Consider the following 20,939-nt stretch of genomic DNA (forward strand, 5'->3'; position numbering starts at 1 on the left):
GCTTATTTACGAAATAGGAAGAGATTTGATAAGTACTAGTACATCACGTGACAATATTAGATTTACTTCCTATTAAACTATATACATGTATTGCTGTACAAAGCATTTAAATAGACCAATAAAAGCCGGTGATTATTTTTGATATTTATCGTGATAAAAGTTATACAGGTGCATTGGTATCAATAAAGCCCCTTTTAATGTCAGATGATATATATGGCAACACAGATGTACTTATTATTACAAATAATATTTGTACTCAAAGGGTGTTTTAAATAATTTGTTCACATATCAGTATATGAATGGTTATGGATTTTCACGTTACAAACACATTTTCATTAGTAATGTTAATATCGTAAGTTTTCAAAATCGGACTAACGAGAGAATAGCCGACAAAAGTCAAGAGCTCGCTGAATTATTTTTTCTATGTATCCTATAATTCTACAAAATTCTACAGAATTCTACAAAACATGAAGATAAAAAATAGTATAACGAAAATACTAAACTCAAAAGAAAATTGTAAACGGAAAGTCCTTAAGCAAATGGCAAAGTCAAAAACACAAACAGATCAAACGAATGGATAACAACTGTCATATTTCTGATTTGTTACAGAGATTTTCAAATGTTGAAAATGATGGATCAAACCTGGTTTTATAGCCAGCTAAACCTCTCACTTGTTTGACAGTCGCATACAATTTTATCATATTGACAATGATGTATGAACAAAACAAACAGGCAGAATTGTCATTGATATGGTCATAATTAAAAATGGACTGTTTACAAAGAAATGCTTAGGCTTTTCTACCTCAGGAATATATTACCTCAGCTGTATTTTGCAAAATATTTGATCCTCAATGCTCTCTAACTTCGTACTTTATTTGGCCTTTTTAAAAATTTTAGATTCGAACGTCACTATTGAGTATTTTGTAGACGAATGCGCGTCTTGCGCAAATACAAAATTTCAATCCTGTTATCTATCATGAGCTAATAAACATAACAGGTAGAAATGTCAAACAAGTGATACAGTAGTCAACAATGTGGTAATATAATAATCACTATAAAAACAAGCAAATATGTCAACAAAGATAAGAAAAAGGCATAAAAACAAAGCATATTATCAAAAACGAAATAAAAGAATACAATAAAATACCATAGCAAAATAGCATAACGACGTGATTTATAAGTATATGTCCATTTCAAAATGATATTGCAAAAAATAGACTAATTGTCATTTTGGTCTCTTGTGGGGAGTTGTCTCATTGGCAATCATACCATATCTTCTTTTTTATATAACCACTAAAAGTAATAATTTGCAACGACAAATAGAAGAATACCATTACACGTTATTAAAAATATTGACAACGCCAGTACTTATAATGATTAATTTATACTTCAAAGCCATCGTATATTGTTTGTGAAGTTGATACGTATTTGCACCGTAGTCTTGGTATCTTCTCATAACGGTTTTTAGAAAAAGGACGAGACGTTATTTTTCGAATGAATCTGAAAATGGAAATATCAAGGCTTTTTTTAATTGCATCAACGTTTTTCATTTTGTGTCACCTCATCGACTAGAAATATTTAAACCCCAACTACTTGTAATGTGGCTATAAAAAAAACAGAACCTGGTTAGAAATATTAATTTATTTATCTAAATTTTCATATGTTTACCCCTTATTAGGAATTGATCTCTATTGGTAAAAGCAAGACGAATTAGAGCTAGACCTATTGACCCATACCGTATGTTGGCTTATAGATTTATTTCTGTGATATTGGGTTGTAATCTCGTTGACGGACGACTAACATGTTTAATTGAAATACAAAATATAAGTGACATCCCGTGATTACCTGTTATTAGTGAATGTTAAACTGAGCGCTCAGTAAAGAATAAAGTGACTGCGTTGATGAACTAGCTATTTCAAAACAAATATTAGGCAGTGATGCTTTCGAAATGGCTGTGTACTATCGTAAGATATATACTATAATGGGTAACATTAAGAATGTTAGTACTAAACTAAGAAAACAAATAATATGTCTTTTTAGAGAAAGAAAATAAAACAATACTTAATAAATTGCATGCGTTCTGGGTTAAACTTCAATAGGAGATGAACGCTCAAAACCGACAACGATATTAATAAATTATCAAAATTTCATGCATAGTATATGTTGTTCCACATCCGGCTTTACACAACTTTCAGCTGCTAATATTTTCTCATTATAAAATTGAGAATCGAAATGGGGTAGTTCATATTCTGGTCATTGTTTTGTTTCCTCCTTATAGCATGCTAAAATATTGTTTGCGTTTTGTTGTCCAATAGGAGGTTAAATATATATTCTGCTTTAAAGTAACGTCAGGCATAATTGACTACCGTCTCATATAACTTTGAGACGTCACAATATACTCAGTTATATACTTTATTAATACAAACTAGGGCCTCCAGCGTTTCAAAAAACAGAGCCGGGTGATTCAAATAGTGTCACCGCCTTTTTTACATTAGAATACAACTAAGTAAATATCTAGTACATTTTATCTATTTTTGATTGCAATATCATGAATTGTATAAAACTGTAATTTTTTTACAAACAAAATTGCCTTTAAATTCAACTTGATGTATTTATAGGTCAGGGAAAAAAATCTCTTTAAAAGTAGTTTTGTTGGTACTCTACGGTGAAGGTTTAAAAAGGTTAATGTTAAGTACTTGTGGTTTGTATTGTTCATGAAATACTTGAACTGCTTTGTTTAATTATAATTTAGTTGACTAAATGTCGTTGTATGTGTATATCATACTTGATCGTTGACCTATATCTGTTAACATCTATGTCATTCGATTTGTGGTGGAAATCAAATCTCAATTTTATATTGATCACATCGATTGGTTAGTGTTTGACTAACGTAATGTATGCAAACATTGTGACCTGGGCTACTTTGAAATGACAAAAATGATATTAAAGAAGGACAACAAACTACGTTTCTGTTTTGCTTTTCTTTTGATCTTCATTATCAGCAAATAAAATTCAATTCAATATACCACACAAATATAGGACGATGACATGTGCTATAATTTTTCATTCTCTCATAGCATAATTTTGAATATTTCATGGCATTACAGCAATCGTAGTGTACCCTCTCTGGTTAGGTAGGTTTTGACTTCGTCAAAAGACAAAATAATTCAATGTTGATGTACGTGGAAGGCCTGCTACAAACGATTTCGATCACAAAAAAAATGCGTGTTTTACACGTTAAATTAAGATTTATCAAATATCAGTATACTCATCATCCATAAAAATTTAAAAAACAGAATCACAAAAATACTTAACTCCGTGGAAAATTCAAAAAGGAAAGTCCCGAATCAAATGGCAAAATTAAAAGCCAAAACAAATTTGTGTACGCCAGATGCGCGTGTTGCCAACAAAAGACTCATCATTGACGCTCGAATGAAAATAGTAAAACACGCAAAATAAAGTATGACATTGAACACATTAAATAACGAAAGATTTTACCAATAACGGCTAATTTTAAGTTTTTTAAAAGTTCATTTAAAATTAAGACCATATAAATGATAATATTCGTCGGCAAAGAAGTACTATAAGGCTGGTGATACCCTCTGGGTAAAAAACCCTACAGCAGTGGTATCGACACAGTTGTTAATAAACTTCATCATAGATACCAGGGTTTTAAAAAAATGTTAAATATGCGAGTTAGGTACCTTGCGTTATATCAAGGTATACAACTAGTCTTTTTTCATAGACATGTGTCTTTAATAAAAGTGATTCAGCCCCCATCCCCCCGCCCCCACCACCACCCCCACTCCCATCAATGTCAAAACGTTAATTAATGCATGGAAAAACATGGAAAAACAACTTATGCTACACATGAATACATGTATGTATTCGCATGGCAGAGAATGCATGAATAGCTGGACGCGGATAACTTATCGACGCATTGGATATTGCTGTTAGATAGAGTTCAGATTATCTAAGTCTCTGTTTAATATCTTGATTGTTTTCTAAATCTATTGATTATATTTGAACATCGATCAGTAAACTAATCTTGCAGTCATTTATGCTAAAACAATGAATAAAACACAAATATACTAGACAAAATTAACTACACGTCTGCAGCTGCATAATATTCATAATAGTCTGTCGAAATGCACATCTGCATAGTATGTCATCACACATTTTCATTTTATTGTGTGGGTTCAGAGGTTTTATGCTGACAAACTAATGAATGTATATAATGGCAAAATAATAAATTCAAAGGGATAGAACAAAAAATTGCTTTTGTAAATTTGCAGATTTAACATTGTTGTGCTGATATTAAGAGAAGTTATGAAAATAAATGTATATTCAGCCATGTATAATATATTTTTCATATATTTTCAATGTCTACAAAACATGATATTGTTAAACTATATTTTATGAATAAACGAAAAAAAGATAAAACTAAATAAATCAAAGCCACACAATGATTTATTCATTACAGTAAAATTAAATATGATAATGATAATAAACCAGATATAACTTGAACTAAACTAGCAAACAAACAAGTAAACAAAAAAAAACACGCAAACAATATACATTATCACGCATTCAGCCCGGCCCGTATGTCAAGTCAATCCTATAAGTTATTTTTAGAAAAGGTTATTTCCAGTTCTTCATTGTTGTCGGTAAGTCGAATAATTTCTCCTTCATTCAAATCATATTATATAGATTGTTGCTGCATGTGCCGAACGGTAAGAAATGAAAATCTGATAACATACATAATCTAGAATTAAGTATAAACTGTTACATGATGTTTTTATTGTCAGATTTTTAGAATGACATTTTTGCCATGTGAAGACATCACGTGACCCAATTTTTTGACGTAATATCTGATTCATACTTGCTTAACAGTTTATAATGTTTTGACCGCACTTTGTTTTTTTTATGAGTTTTTTCAATAATGTTAATGTAAAAACAACAAGATAATCAGGTACGTATCGGATGTTATAAAGCCATTACAGGTTCATTCATTCCTACAAGTGACAGGATAAGAATTCCCCTTTCCTATTTTTAGTTATAGTCACACAAGTGCTGAACATGCAAAAGTGTGTTGATTTCATTTCTATAAAATATTGTTTCAAGTAACTAGCGAATAAATAATCATCGATAGTTTGTGCATGGTATGCTACAAGAGCTTTATGAAATATTATTTTTATTTGATATTGTTTAAACAAAACATATTTGAATGTTTACATCTCGGGGAAGAAGGGGTACTTCAATCTTTTTTTTGTACGGGTGAGCAGTGAGACATCAAGTAGCCAACCGTTTCATGTATTTTGTTTATCAAAAATATGTAACTTGTCATATATCAATTAACAAAAAACAGACCTAAAGATATATTTGAATATTTTTCATCTTTTGGTACATAAGAATAGACCCGCTCATTAACGCAATCGTTTAACTTATATCACACCTTGCTTTTCCAGTAAATTTATCACATCTTAAACACTTTCCACTATTTGCCCTTTTCATATCTTGCATTATGAAGCAAATTTTAACTTCAATAGACAATAAAATATGTTTTTTTTCAGGTGATTGTAGTAACACCCCAGAGAGTTGCACTTTCACTGAGTTTAATATTTGAAATAAAAAACTGATGAAAAAAAATTGCATTGCCGTTCCTTCTTTAAGGACTATGACACTATGAATTTTGTTTTAAAAATTGTTATGTTTCATGTATACAAACCTTTGAATATTAATAAGGTGCAAATGTCAAAGTGTTTGGCATTAGTGGAAATATCACATTGGGATAAATAGAAGTTAATTGGTTTGACAAATAGCGTTTGCATTTACGACTGTGGTTTGACAGCATCAACATATATTGTTGTTGTAATTGATTTTGGTAGGTGGCTTACTTAAGAATCTTAAAGTGTTAAAGTGATGTTGTATTTTCCCTTATTATATACTGTTAACTTATCTAGTATACTAATCTTCAATATATCAGAGTGTTTAAATTGAATGTTGATACTTGCTAAAATTTAATGCGTGCATTTCATGGTCAATTAGTACTGGTGTTTGAACGGTGATTAATCTGCTGATGTATGACACAGGTAGAAAAAGTCTATTTGAGCATTATTTGATTATGCTCAATTGGCTGACAAAATACTGACATCTGATTAATTTTATATACTTATGATATAACCAAGCAAGTGATAATATCAACCTATTGATATATTTAATCTGAATTACTCACCCTTTTCATATATCTTGGCGCATACAATAGTGACATATTCCAACAGCTCATCCCTACCAGTCATTATATAGTAAGTGCCCCCCTCCCCCACGAGGTTTAAATCAGATCAAATAATACTTACCAAATGTATATAACATCCAAGCATACATTATGCGAGTGCAAAAATTCATACTGATATAGATAAAAGCTTGAAAATAAAGCTTGACAACTAGTTTACCAATAAATGGAGTCAGGATTAGTACAAAGAGGAATAACTATATTAAATTATTCTAAATTGATTTTTTTTCTTGTCTCATCTCGAAAATATAAACTATTTAAATGCAAAATAAATTATGTATAATAATCTAGTTATACATTTGTCAAATTATCACGTCCTTTATCACTGAAATAGTACACATTTTTGTTTAGGGGCCAGCTGAAGCACGCCTCCGGTGCGGGATATTCTTGCTGTGTTGAAGACCCATTGGTGGCCTTCGGATGTTTTATACACTTTGGTCGGGTTGTTGTCTTTTTGACATATTCTCCATTTCCATTCTCAATTTTATTTGTTAAAATCTAAATCAAGAGATTTGAAAACAAAAAATGCTTAACGATTACAAACATTTTATTTTCTAAAAATTCCGTTAGGTATCGATAGAGTCTTTCACATTGTTGCAGCAGGTTTGGTTTTCCGAAGCTATTTGTTTACGTTCATGTCATCCGATTTCTTTTACAATTACTTAGTCTAAAGTTGGTAACAACATTTCCGGTTAAAATGTTGTTCATATTTGAAAAAATTATTAGTTGAGTTTTTCTGTATTGTGTATAGCATTAAGTTTTTAATTTAAAAAAAAATCCTTATGTTGCACGGTAGTACTTATTCTGCCATAGGAATACTGATAGCCTTGTTAGAATTTTATCAAGATCTGCCACTGCCTTGAAAGCTTCTTACACATTTTTAAAAAGTACTTTCATTATGATGACCGTTGAGTTTTTTCTGTTATCTATATATCTAATGTTACTAGTGGTTATATTAGTAAATGTTTTTTTGTCATGCAGTGAATACAAAATTTAAAAACATTCTAAAAAGTCATTTTCTTTTTACATAGACAAATAAAATCGTATAATATAATCAAAATGAGGATGTTAATTTGATGTATGCCTTTTTGTGCTTCTTCGTTACATTTGTTGTTTTTATAGTGATTAAGATGATAACACAATGTTGACTGCTGTACCCCTACTTTTGACATTTTTACCTATTGTGTCTGTTTGTTTTGTTCACGCATCGGTGACAATATAATGGAATTTGATGCGACTGTCATACAAGTGAGAGGTTTGGCTAGCTATAAAACCAGGTTCAATCCACCATTTTCTACATAAGAAAATGCCTGTACCAAGTCAGGAAAATGACAGTTGTTATCTGTTTGATGTGTTTGAGCTTTTGATTTTGCCATTTGATTATGACTTATATCTAGAAATTGACTATGAGAGTCGGTTGAAAACTAAATTTTTCGACAAAAGAGATGATTTCAGCTTCCAAATTGTGTGAATTTTCATTTTTAAACCAAGAGTTCCAAATGGTGAAGTTGAAATCATCACTTTGTAAATTTTACGGACGTCATCACGAGTTGGTTGACCGTTATGGAATATCCGTTTCACAGATGATATCGGATATGTTCCTTATGTCGTAACTACAATCCCGTTCCCTTTTCACGAATGTGACCTACCGAATTAGACTTTTTACCCCTATTTGTGACATTTTTGCCTATTGTTTTTGTTTGTTTTGTTCACACATCGTTGTCAATATAATGGAATTTGATGCGACTGTCATACAAGTGAGAGGTTTAGCTAGCTTTAAAACCAGGTTCAATCCACCATTTTCTACATTTGAAAATGCCTGTACCAAGTCAGGAATATGACAGTTCTTGCCCATTCGTTTTTGATGCGTTTTGTTATTTGATTTTGCCATGTGATTATGGACTTTCCGAATTGATTTTCCTCTGAGTTCAGTATTTTTGTGATTTTACTTTTCACCTGTATGTAAAAAAAATCATATTGTTCTGCGACTGTTTCATCCCTCAGCTTGGGAAAGTATGTTCAGTGGTGTATTTTTCCAATATCCAGTGTACGGATACATTGACCGAAGAATGATACAGAAAATCTAGATCCTGGAATGAGCGCAAATACCTATATTTAATCAAAATCAGGTTTAATTATCATGACCAACATCGGGATGTATACGTATTTCATTACTCTTTTCACAATCGACGATAGTCTAGAAATTCGTTTATTTTTGTTCGTATTAATTGTCCAGGCCTAAATGATGACGTCATGGACGTGGTACATTTCAGCTGACTACCGGTTATCTTTAGGGGTTTAGTTTTATGAATTGTGTATTGTAAAAAATATCATTCTCGAAGTAATAAGATGAACAAAAATGAATTACTACTAATATGGACTTCGTCATTATTCATAGGTTACATCTGTATCATATAATCAAAACCAAATAATTATTAAACATTCAAGACTGAGTATTTATTTTTTTAAATTGTAACTGTATAGATTAATTTGACAGTTGAGGTAACTACCGAAAACCTATCATTTTGTCTTGTTAGTATGTTACCTGTAATGAAAACATGTTTTTATGATAAAAATAAATCGACACTAGGTTTCCGGTACTGATGTTCGTATATAGCAAACCAATTCAATAAGAAGATACACATAACAGCAAAAAAAACACTTGGGAAATCAAACAAAAACCGAGTGAAACCCATCAATTATAACAGGAAAACAAAGGAACAACAAAATAAGAAAACGAACGGTAAACATGCACGAGCATAAAATATATAATATATATAGTGTTTTTACTGAGGTATGTAAACGCCATAGGATGGAATAGACGATAAATTACTGTTGATTACTAGTAATGGGAAGTTAACAATTGGATCGTTGAAAACATCGCGTTTGACATACATTTTAGTGTGAGATCGTTCTTCCATGTCAACGTCATTGTCAAGTCAATTATTCAGATACAACTCGGACCTTTTACTTTCGGTTGTATCATTGGTATTAAGTTCAGTATGATATATTTTCTTTGTGTTTTTTAAGAAGGTTCTGTATGAATTCTGCTTGATATGAGTCTGAAAGGCCGTCATTTTGGTGATATTACATCTGTGAAGGCGTAGACAGACACTCATGGAATTCTAAAATTTTATTTGAAGACTATCTCAAATCGCTAATTACAATAAGCAATAAAAAAAACAAATAATGTTCAAATAGTTATCAAAGAGACCAGGATTATAATTTGATACGCCATACGCGCGTTTCGTCTACATAAGACTCATCGGTGACGCTCAGATCGAAATAGATATAAAGCAAACAAGTACAAAGTTGAAGAGCATTGAGGACCAAAAATTCCCAAATACGGCAAAGGTAATCTATTCATGGGATAAGAAAATCTGTAGTTTTTCGAAAAATTCAAAGTTCAAAGTTTTGGAACAGGAAATTTATTAAAATAATCATATAATTGATATACACACTCACACGCAAGCAAACATTCATTGGTATATAACTAATTATTAAAAGATGTATAGTACACTAGGGAAGAAAAGACAAGAACAAAGAGGGATAACTCAATATTATTATTCTAATTTGTACCTCTATTTTCAAGGTCTCTTCTTGATTATATTAGATATTCAGATACAGACTAATGTAACAAAAGTTATAATTTTCTGATATAAGGATTTCTGTATTATACGTTAAAAGGTTAAACATTTGAATAATGTTTGATAAATCAAGAAAAGCTCTTCGAACGCATACAAATTATAAAGTGATATTTTTTATTTTTTTATAGCATTGGATTGACACCATTGCTGGTCCCCAAATGTATCATTTGCTGAATAGTCTGACTTGGTTAATAACATACAGTTCATAAATTGTCAGTTAATAATTAAGTAACTAAGGTTACGATTCCACCAGGCAAATCTCACCCCAGATAGATTTGGCTTTTATTTTAGGTTCCTTTTGGTGAAAAAGCGCTTGAATATTTTGATTTTTATGGGCCCTTGGCTTTGAACTGGTTTTGGTTTCGAGCATTAATGATAAAAGTAAATCCAACGAAGCGTTTCGGACGGAAAACAGAAACATAAAGTTTCATTATCATTTTTGTAGGAAATAATACATGAGTGATGATGAGTGATGGCACTTAGAACAAAATCCATTTCATTTCTATCGAGGTAAGTGAAGTGTTGAAATTCTTCTTTTTTGTCATTTTACAAATGCAGTGCAAAATAACAGGTTAACAGAACAAGTGTTTGATCTAGATATTTTTATTCATTGAAAATTAGAATGAACTTGTAATTTCTCTTTTATATTTTCAGATTTGAATCAATAACATGCTAATTATCCAGATAGTTTGTGTTTTGTGTTTTACAAGTTTAACCACAGTTACCTCCATGACATTGCGCTGTGATCCTTTGGATAATGTTTCATATCATAAGCAACTTAACGAGTGTATCCCATGTGAAAAATGTCCTGTTGGCTTCGGAAAAATAACACTAGAGGTAATAGATATGCTTAAAATTCACCTGGACAAATCTAGATACAGCAAATTCTAACAAATAAACTATAAAAAATGTATAACCTATCTATACATAATTCAGTTTGTCCCCTGTGGAGATATTAAATTTGCCATGAAAATTGCAACGGTGAATGAAATTTAAAGAAAACCTTGAGTAAATAATGACAATAAATTGATGTGAAAAGGCATTCATTTTGGTGCATTATTGTAGAATGGAACACTATTGAATAGCCGTGAGCTAAAATATACAAGAAAAACGTGTCCTATCAAACATAACGCGCAAATGAAAAACGTATGAATTGCATAAAAAATATTTCATATCCAAATTTATTTTGCTGATTTCCCTTTTTTTTATATAAAATTTAATAGTAATACCATATAGTATACATATAAGTTAATTAATATATGTCTGGCTTATGCACACACAGATAAAATTAGTGTAATTATTGTTTATTGTCATTTGAAAAATTCGAAACAATCTAATCTTATTTATTTATTATTATTTATCAGATTGGAAAACATTTAAATGAACCAAAAAGGTAATGATTCAAACCATATATGTTTCTCTTCGTTTCAATATCGTCTTTCTAACTATAATGCTTCTTGTAAATCAAATGGATAGAGACAACTAAATCGTTTCTATAGAAATCTAGTACCATACAGGATTATATTGTTTTATGAATACTAATTCTCTGTAACAACCAACAAAGTCTCAGATTTTCTCAAAGTTTTTTTTTGTTGTAAGTTATCAATAAACAAACAAATACATTTTCCACGTTAAAAATATATAGGTAAAATTTATTTAGCTATACATTTGGTTAGTGTTAACAATATGAATATCTTTTTGATGAAGTTCTCAATGACTTGTAAAATGAATTAATATAATAGTTCCTCTTGCGCCAGCATACATGGTCGGGAAACTTACTACAACTCATTTTGATAGTTTTTATCATTACGTTAGTAGTTATATTACTTACTTATCCTCTTCATCCCCAGTGGGACACAATTACGCAGTAGTTCTTAATCATTTACTTGTTGTGATTAATTGGACATCTTAAACAAAATAAGTAAGTAAAATGTCGCGAAATAAAAGTTTATTTGTGTCCTCTGTAGTCATTGCATGAAAGGGACTTTGTAATACTAGTATATGATAAAGGAAGTTAGAGGTAAAACTACAATTCAGATCCAGATCTTGAGGGATGAATTCAGTAAACAAATCTCAATTGACTTCAATGCAAACCTGTTTCATATATCATTCAATAAAGTAGAAATGTAGTCCATCGTTTTTAACAATCAAAGTAAAAGGTCATTTCATTTTCTGGGGCAATCCAAATGGCCTTGTTTATAAACTCTATAAGATCATACAACATTCGAGTTTGATCAATCTGATAAAAACAATTCATTTCAATCATTATCTTTTAATCAGTGGTGCACATGTTTCAGTTTTATCCAGGGATATTATGGCGGTAGTAAATGTATTCCTGTTAGGAAGTAAAAAATGCATTCAGCTACAACCTTGAAAACTCTGAGCAGTTAATCAAAGTTGGTGTCTTAGGGGAAACATGCTCAAACAAAACGAATCTTTTGTGTATCTGTAATCTGTTCTACGGTCGGGTTGTTGTCTCTGTGACACATTCCCCATTTCCATTCTCAATTTTATATGTGTAATTTTTATGATTGTAATATTTCTCCAATTGCGACATAACCGAGAGAGACTCATAACCGGACTTACGACGAGAAACCCAGCATGAGCCACTAGTTATGCAGGATCTGCATACCTCTCCGGCACACTTGAGAGTAACCAAAGTTTTTGAGGAATGCATGCTGCTCAAACTTAATTTTTCTTTCCGCTGTTTCTAAACTGATCGTTGGTACACATATTTTCTACAATTGTACACTTTTTATGTAATGAATTGAGAAAATTGTTTGTAAAGCTACATATTTTTGTTTTCGTCTGAAATATATTGTGTTGCATGTATATAGGTATCTGCTAGATTGTTTACATACAAAGCTGCACATGGCTTTTTTGTGTAATTCACTAATTGATTTATGTTAGGTGTCATGAAGTGTTTTTTGTTTGGCTCATTTTGTTAGTTCTATTTTTGTAATGTTTAGGTATTACTCTATGCATGATACTTCCTGAATGTTTGGCACAATCCTCAGTCGCAACCAACACGTACCTCAGCATCATGAAATTAAACATCTATAACAAAAATATTAAAACAAATAGATTCTCAAGAACTATCATTTAGGAAAATAGGTAAACTTTTAAAAAGTTATCTACTGACAACTGCACTTATGGTGCTGTATCAATTACATAAAAATGCGTATTTGTCAAGTGTATGGTTCACACTGCCATTATGTTATTAACATAAGGTATGCTGAAGTTTCAATCGTATACTTTTAATAAAATAAAAAAATAAATGGATATCAAATAATGATTACTAGTATGTTGCAATAGATTAAACTTGCATAACTGAATGTGCATAATATGATGAGTCGAATGTACAGTATCCCTCAATTCAAACTTGTATCTCCATTTTCGTATGATTGTCTGCTGTGATTAGGTCAATGATTTTAAGACATATTTTGATCTCGGATCAATTACACCATAATCATTTTATCTTACTTTTTCCATTTATGTTGTTCGTTACCAACAGGAATCTGACATCGTAGTAGATCCACCATATGGTTCATCTAGCTGTATACCATGCCGCCCGTGCAAACCAGGGTATTATAGTGATGTACATGCATACAAATGTAAACTATGTACCAACTGTACAGAGTTAAACAAGTCTCAGCGCATGTATTGTACTTCAAAAGAGGACACAGTCTGTGGAGAACTGCAGTAAGTTAGTAGAAGTATAAATCATATATGTATATTACGACAAACACTACAAACGGTTCTGGATCATATGTGTTTACTCATAATTGTATTTGAGGATATAGTTACTCAATCCTAATTTTTCTGTGTATTGTAGTATATTTTGTTTCTTTTAAATGCTGTTTTTTTTTCAATGCCCCAATTGATTTATTTTTACTTCAGCAAATTCAAAGCAGATTTGATGGCTCTACAAACGTTCTCGAAGTTATGCGTTTCATAAAGTGATGAGGTTACTAAAAGACAATGTGCTTGATTGACCAGTTATTTAAAGAGAATTAACATACTTATAATAATTTATGTACTAAAAATTGTTTAATTGTCACTTATTTGTAATATCTATTTTAAGGTTTATAGCTAAAAGGGACAAATCTAGGAGTACTGGTAAGTCTTACGTATTTCGAGGAGATTGGCATCTGACAAATAAATCGTTCGGCAAAAAAAAAATGTTTCCATTGCGAATAAAACTGAGATTAAGATATCAGAAAATCATCTTTTAACACCAATCAGAAAAAAAGATTTAAGACAAGTTTCGATTGTATATTTCAACTATAAAAAATGTAATGGCTAATTATATCGAAACAGTAAAATATTTATAGCAAAAAAACTTGGAGTAAACATAACGAAATTTCAGCTTTATGAAGTAAACATTTTATGTTTTTGATGAAAAATTACTTATTTGTTTAACTTGATTTACGCAGGCATCTTTAAATATACAAATATTCATATGTAGTCTTGAACGTAATTATGTTTTTCAATAATTTCATTATAAATATGATTTTCAGATAAAAGTGACGGAGATACGCATTCTGATGGATTACAATCAGGTATAGCTACAATACTGTAAAACATTGTTCTTTTGTTTGGATTGCATATTTTCTATCTCTAAATATTAGAGATTATGGTAACTTGTAATACTTACATGCAAGTAGGAGCTTTTACAAGTACTATAACTGCAAATCATCAATAGAATTTTTATCACTAGTATATAGAAATCAGAAGATGTGATATGAGTTCCAAGGAGACAAATCTCCATCTAAGTAATAATGTTTAAAAAAAAAAAAGAGTAAACAATGATAGGTCATATGGTCTTTTTGTATGGGGATATTTTTATTATTTGTCGATTGAATCTATTTATGAATCTTGGAATAACTTTTAGGCTAGCCAACTTCCAATTTATTATTTTACGGCTGTCATATAATCGTTTAAAACTAATGTATTGCAAACATCCATATTATGATTTGAAGTGTTTTATATGCCTTAGCTGTTTATGCGACTGTCATATTGTTGTAAGGTTTATCTAGCAATAACACAAGGTTTTATTCACCATTTTCTACATATCAAATGAATATATAACGTAGGAATTTGATGCGACTGTCATAAAAGTAACAAACAAAATAAAAAAGGAACTGCCAGAAAACAAAAATCACGACAACATACCAGAATGAACGGTATTTGATAAATATTTAAATAGGAGTAGACATATAAGTATATAAAACCTACATTTAAGTGCAACATTATTGTTAACTGTTAACATTATCTTTACGAATATCAAGACAGAAAATTACAAATGTTTTCAAAAATATTATAAATTATCCTTTTTTTTTTTTGAAAGAAATTGGATGTGATATATGACAGTTTCAATTTATTATACTCCGGCTTTAAAAAAGGGGGGGTATACTGTTTTACCTCTGTCCGTCAGTCCGTCCGTCAGTCAGTCCGTCCCATGAAACTTTCGTCACATTTTTCTCAGGAACTACACATCCACCCTTTCTGTAATTTGGTATCAACATTTATATATGTTAGCCATACCGTGTGATGCGTTTTCAGATTCATCACTTGACAACTTCCTGTTTACCGAACACTTGTATGATTTTACACATGATAGCCAAGTTGAAAATTTTCGTCACATTTTTCTCAGCAACTACAATACAAGGATTTCTGAAATTTGGTTTCAGGATTTATATAAGTCAGCTATACCGTGTGATGCTTTTCAGATTCATCACTCGACAACTTCCTGTTTACCGAACACTTGTATGATTTTACACATGATAGCCAAGTTGAAAATTTTCGTCACATTTTTCTCAGGAACTACAATACAAGGATTTCTAAAATTTGGTTTCAGGATTTATATAAGTCAGCTATACCGTGTGATGCGTTTTCAGATTCATCACTCGACAACTTCCTGTTTACCGTACACTTGTATGATTTTACACATGATAGCCAAGTTGAAAATTTTCGTCACATTTTTCTCAGGAACTACACATCCACCCTTTCTGTAATTTGGTATCAACATTTATATATGTTAGCCATACCGTGTGATGCGTTTTCAGATTCATCACTTGACAACTTCCTGTTTACCGAACACTTGTATGATTTTACACATGATAGCCAAGTTGAAAATTTTCGTCACATTTTTCTCAGCAACTACAATACAAGGATTTCTGAAATTTGGTTTCAGGATTTATACAAGTCAGCTATACCGTGTGATGCTTTTCAGATTCATCACTCGACAACTTCCTGTTTACCGAACACTTGTATGATTTTACACATGATAGCCAAGTTGAAAATTTTCGTCACATTTTTCTCAGGAACTACAATACAAGGATTTCTGAAATTTGGTTTCAGGATTTATATAAGTCAGCTATACCGTGTGATGCGTTTTCAGATTCATTACTTGACAACTTCCTGTTTACCGAACACTTGCATATTTTTACACTATTAATATTATCCACTTGCGGCGGGGGTATCATCAGTGAGCAGTAGCTCGCAGTTTCACTTGTTTTATTTTATTTCCGTTTTTCTAGATGCAATTGCAGGAATTGTGTTGGCATTGGTAATAATTATTATAATTATTACTGTTGGTGTAATTAGATATAGATGGAAATTGAAAAAAGGTGAGTACTTAAAAACAATTGACAAAGTTGTTCAAATGAGAATGTCAAAGTTTCAACGAAAAGAGTCTTATTGTTTTGCTCGGCTTATGCGAGTATGCGATATTTGATGTTTCACAAGAAGCAATATTTGTAACAAAAAACTTTAATGGAACCGACATAACATTAAACGCTTATGTAATTGAATAGATTCGAATGGAAGAAAGGAAGGAGAAGATTAAACAATACTCATGTATTAAAAAAACAAGAAGAATTGAGATGGCTTAATTGTCATCGAATATTAATTATATTATATAATAAACGCTTTGATATGCACAAGCAAAACAGGAATCAAGACACAAAACAAAACAGGAATCAAGACACAAAACAAAACAAAAGAAATAAAAGATACAGTTAGGCGTCCAAGAACAGACCAGAACGAAACAGATTGCCGTATCAATATCGAATGGCAAGCCTCTGCACTTGTCCCGTTTCTAGGGAAAAAAAATTCGTATGTAGAAATTTTAACCCTTTGAAAGATTATAAATACACGAGCATGTACAAAACAAATGGATGCAAGAAGTTCATTAATGCAACTTTCAGGGCTCTCAGATGATCAAAAGTTGAAGTGTTTTTCTTTTCTTTTCTTCTAGCTCAGCGTAGACATGCTGTACAGGCAGAAGCTGGACAATATGGCTCTTACGACAATATGATTTGCAACTATAGTCCTCACCGAGAGAGAGGAAAACAATGTACTTATGAGAAACTTGATGAACGAAATAATCACCGTGACTCAGAAGGTGAAGAAGATGATGAAACAAAAGCATTAATTCCACCATGTGGGCGCTTTCCGTTCAGACGAAAACGGACGAGACTTTTTACATATCCTTTCAGTGAATTAAAAGCTGATGATTCAGAATCGAATGAAAATATATGTGATATTGAACAAGACTCAAGTTTAAGTCTTTCAAAGCGGTATTCGTATCCTGATGTGAGTTTTACCAAAGTATCAATACAAAACAATATTCTAGATTCTGGTATAACAGATTTTACATCACGACAAGAACCACACAAGATTCTTCTGTCTTTCAATGTTCCAGATAAAAATAGAGTGATAGAAAAAGTGCAAACATGGGATTGTAAATATAATTGGTCAGATAAGAGCAATCACAGGCGTACTATTTCAGCATACAACTTTCTAGCAACACATGCAAGTGGTCAAGAGAGTGCTCTCAGGAAAGTTCGGGGATGGGAAAACAAAGGTAGTAATGTTATAATGTATACAGTAGCTTTATGTTTTGAGTCAACATTGATGAAATAAGACATTCGACATAATTTTAAATTTAATGGGACCACATAAAGGCAACAGTAGTATAACCGCTGTTCTAAAGTCATAAATCGATTCAGAGAAAAATAATTCCGTGTTACAAACTAAAACCGAGGGAAACACATAAACTTTAACAGGAAAACAACAAAACATGAGAAAAACTGAAGTGCAACAAAAACAAAAACGACAATGCAACATACAAAAAAAATAAAACAATACGATAACAACTGCCGTTTTCCTGACTTAGTACCGGACATTTAAAGAAAACATGAGGTGTTGATAAGCTGCATGCATTCACGCGAATTACGTACAGAAGACAAAATTGGCGTTATAATTTAAATGATAGGACCCCTGTTTTTACGATCGTATTCTTAGATAAAATTTAATCAACATCTAAATGTTACTGACCAAAGTCATCCGTGATGAAAGTAACACGCATTTATTTTAACTGATTTACATGTTAGGTACATGCTTGTCAAGTGTAAATAACCATGAAATAGAACAAAATCCTCCTAATAACTCTGAAATAGATAGAATAAATAATATTAAAATATCAACAGGAATAATGATAGAGATTGGTTAAATTTTAAGAACATGTTTCTCTTTTAAAACACAAAAACGTAGTTTGATCCTCTGCAAAATCATAACACTTGTGTTTACGCCAAAAAAAACTTTTATTTTACAGAAGAGCTGTCACCAACGTTTATGAGTAAAGTAGCAAGATACCTTGGACCACGATACAAATTCCGTAGTTTGTCAAGGGAATTAGGATTGTCTGACACTGATCTTATGAATATTCAACAGAACTGCAAGGATGATGTTGTAGAGCAAGGATACCAAGTTTTACTGAAATTAAAACAAAAAGAACTGATACAGACAGAAACTGACGTTATCAATAAAATTCAGGATTTAGGTCTTAATGAAATAGTTGCCAAAATTAATAATCATGCAAACATTACGGTTAAAAGACTGTGTGCTTAGTTATTGAGCAAATCAATATTTTATAATATTTGTTTACAAATCGTCTTTATTTTTGTTGAAGTTTTTGTTCATGTATATGTTTTTGTTGTTTTTGTCGTTTCTTTGTTTTTTTTATGTAAAAATCAAAGATGATTTTTTGAATAGATAGTTGCTCAAATTATATACCTTTTTATTATAATTGAAATTTACTTAATCGGATCATTTCCAAGAATTGGTTCACAAATGTTTGGAATTCTTTGTAAAAAAAGTATTCAAAAAGTTTGGTTAATATTTCTCAGCTTTCTCTTGAATCATTTGTAATGTTGATGTACATGTTTTTAAGGTTTTATGGGCATTTCTTGTTTCACTCTCATTAAGTTCATATTAAAAGAAGTTTTTGAACAATGTGTTTTTCATATTCTCTAATGAATAATCAACAAATGTCATATGAATGAACATGATATTAATGGGATTGACATGTGATCCATGGTAACCGCATAACCTATTGAAATAATTTATGAAGATGTATTTTGCTGTCAACGATAGGAAGGCAGACAACTATATAGCTAGACCGAAATCTTAAAAGTTTACACTATTCATTAATTAATTTTAGTCTTATCTTCGGGTCTGTACTTGCACAGTACTACTAAAAAAGAAAAAAATCAACAGACAAACAATAGCACACCAAACACAACATAGAAACTAAAGATTGAACAACACCAGCCCTACCATAAACTAGGCTGATCTCGGACGCCTCGGAAGGCAATCATTTAGCCCTTCAAATCACTTTTGTTTTTTTGTAGATATGGTGGGCACCTTTCTTTTGACCAAATACCGCTCAAGTCCTTATTATTCTAATATGCCTATGGAATATTAAACTTAAAGTTAATTTACCGTTGTTCTTTATACACTTTTCTTACTGAGTCTAGATTTACATTACGGCAGAGGTAAGAAAAGCAAAATAACCTTGTCTTGTTGAGGCATCCGACCTCACTCTATGTCAAATGCACGCAATTCTGGCATCAGCTTGTTGTGGGAGAAGGTGTTAATAAGGGAAACACAAGGAGTACTACGAGGGTCAATATCTGAACAGTCATTTTGTCTCTAGTAGTAAGTTGTCTTATTGGCAATCATACAAGGTGTCTTTATTTTATTTTTAGATTGTTCAGTATGATTCATAAAATTTCGTCTTATTGACTTATCATCATATAAAAGTACAGCGACCAATAATAACGATTACCAAATCGATTTTTCTTGCGGTACTAATTATTCTATACGTGAAAAACAAAGAGTAACTATGCTCGTTTATAATCGTAGAGACAAAAGATACCAAATGGATATTCGAATTTATAAGCAGAACTTATATATAATTAATTCGCACATACCAGCACATTTGTTGATCTCACATCGAACATGAACATACAACAGGACGGTGATACTCCCATGCATATAAAGGAAGAAAAATACACATGTAAATTTTTTTGTTTTGTAAGTATCATAATATATAAAAGGGGGGGAACCAAACTTCAAAAAGGAGGATATCCATCAAACTGACAAAGGAGTAGGTTCAATTTTAGACGGTTTTCGTGTAAAACGAAAGTGGCCGCATTCGTGTTCATCCTTAATATTGAAATGTAAGTTGTATTTTATGATAATATATAACATATATAAAGGTTGAGGATGAACACGGATGCGGCCACTTTCATTTTTACCAAAAACCATCTGAAAAGTGACATTTTTCGTCATATTAGGTAGATTTTTCATATTTGAGCTTAAATCGGATCGTTTTTAATGACTAAAGCTGTTAAAATCTTTCACATAAACTAATTAATTCAAATAAAATAGACACTTAAGTGTTTAAAAAGTGGTCAAAATCTTTTGTCAGATGAACCTGAAATTTGAGGCCAAAATCGGTCCTTACCGGACCTACTCCATTAAACATATTAATCAGCAGAAACAGTGAAAACGACTGATCAGTTATTTATGACTTGTTCTGGCGTATATCAAAGAAAAACAAGAAATATCAAGATTCTTGGAAATTGTTTCGTGTTAAAACTATCTGGTAACCATCTGTTGCCTTCTTGTATAACACTAGCATATCTGTT

The 20,939-nt window shown here is 31.3% G+C and overlaps 1 protein-coding gene across 2 annotated transcripts; it reads left to right on the forward strand.

Annotated features, from left to right (window-relative positions):
• The first annotated feature begins 4,623 nt into the window (after positions 1-4,623).
• LOC139485346 (uncharacterized) lies at positions 4,624-19,239 on the forward strand. Of its 2 annotated transcripts, XM_071269764.1 has the most exons (9): positions 4,624-4,667; positions 10,385-10,449; positions 10,594-10,776; positions 13,454-13,641; positions 14,024-14,058; positions 14,460-14,501; positions 16,482-16,571; positions 17,201-17,809; positions 18,560-19,239. In XM_071269764.1, exons 3-9 carry the CDS (start codon positions 10,609-10,611, stop codon positions 18,853-18,855), a joined length of 1,428 nt encoding a protein of 475 aa, XP_071125865.1. In that variant the 5' UTR covers positions 4,624-4,667; positions 10,385-10,449; positions 10,594-10,608; the 3' UTR covers positions 18,856-19,239. The 2 variants fall into 2 exon arrangements, with proteins under 2 accessions (XP_071125865.1, XP_071125866.1); XM_071269765.1 differs by lacking the exons at positions 4,624-4,667; positions 10,385-10,449 and adding an exon at positions 11,304-11,332.
• Positions 19,240-20,939: the final 1,700 nt, after the last annotated feature.

Source organism: Mytilus edulis, chromosome 8 (assembly GCF_963676685.1).
Source record: "Mytilus edulis chromosome 8, xbMytEdul2.2, whole genome shotgun sequence".
NCBI classification, from domain to species: Eukaryota; Metazoa; Mollusca; class Bivalvia; order Mytilida; family Mytilidae; genus Mytilus; species Mytilus edulis.

What these genes read in the sequence shown, in the direction of transcription:
- LOC139485346 (XM_071269764.1), top strand. Translation starts at nt 10,609, where the DNA reads ATGCTAATTATCCAGATAGTTTGTGTTTTGTGTTTTACAAGTTTAACC. An exon ending in TCGGAAAAATAACACTAGAG is followed by an intron (nt 10,777 to 13,453) that starts GTAATAGATATG and finishes CGTTACCAACAG; the next exon opens with GAATCTGACATCGTAGTAGA. An exon ending in TCGGGGATGGGAAAACAAAG is followed by an intron (nt 17,810 to 18,559) that starts GTAGTAATGTTA and finishes TTTATTTTACAG; the next exon opens with AAGAGCTGTCACCAACGTTT.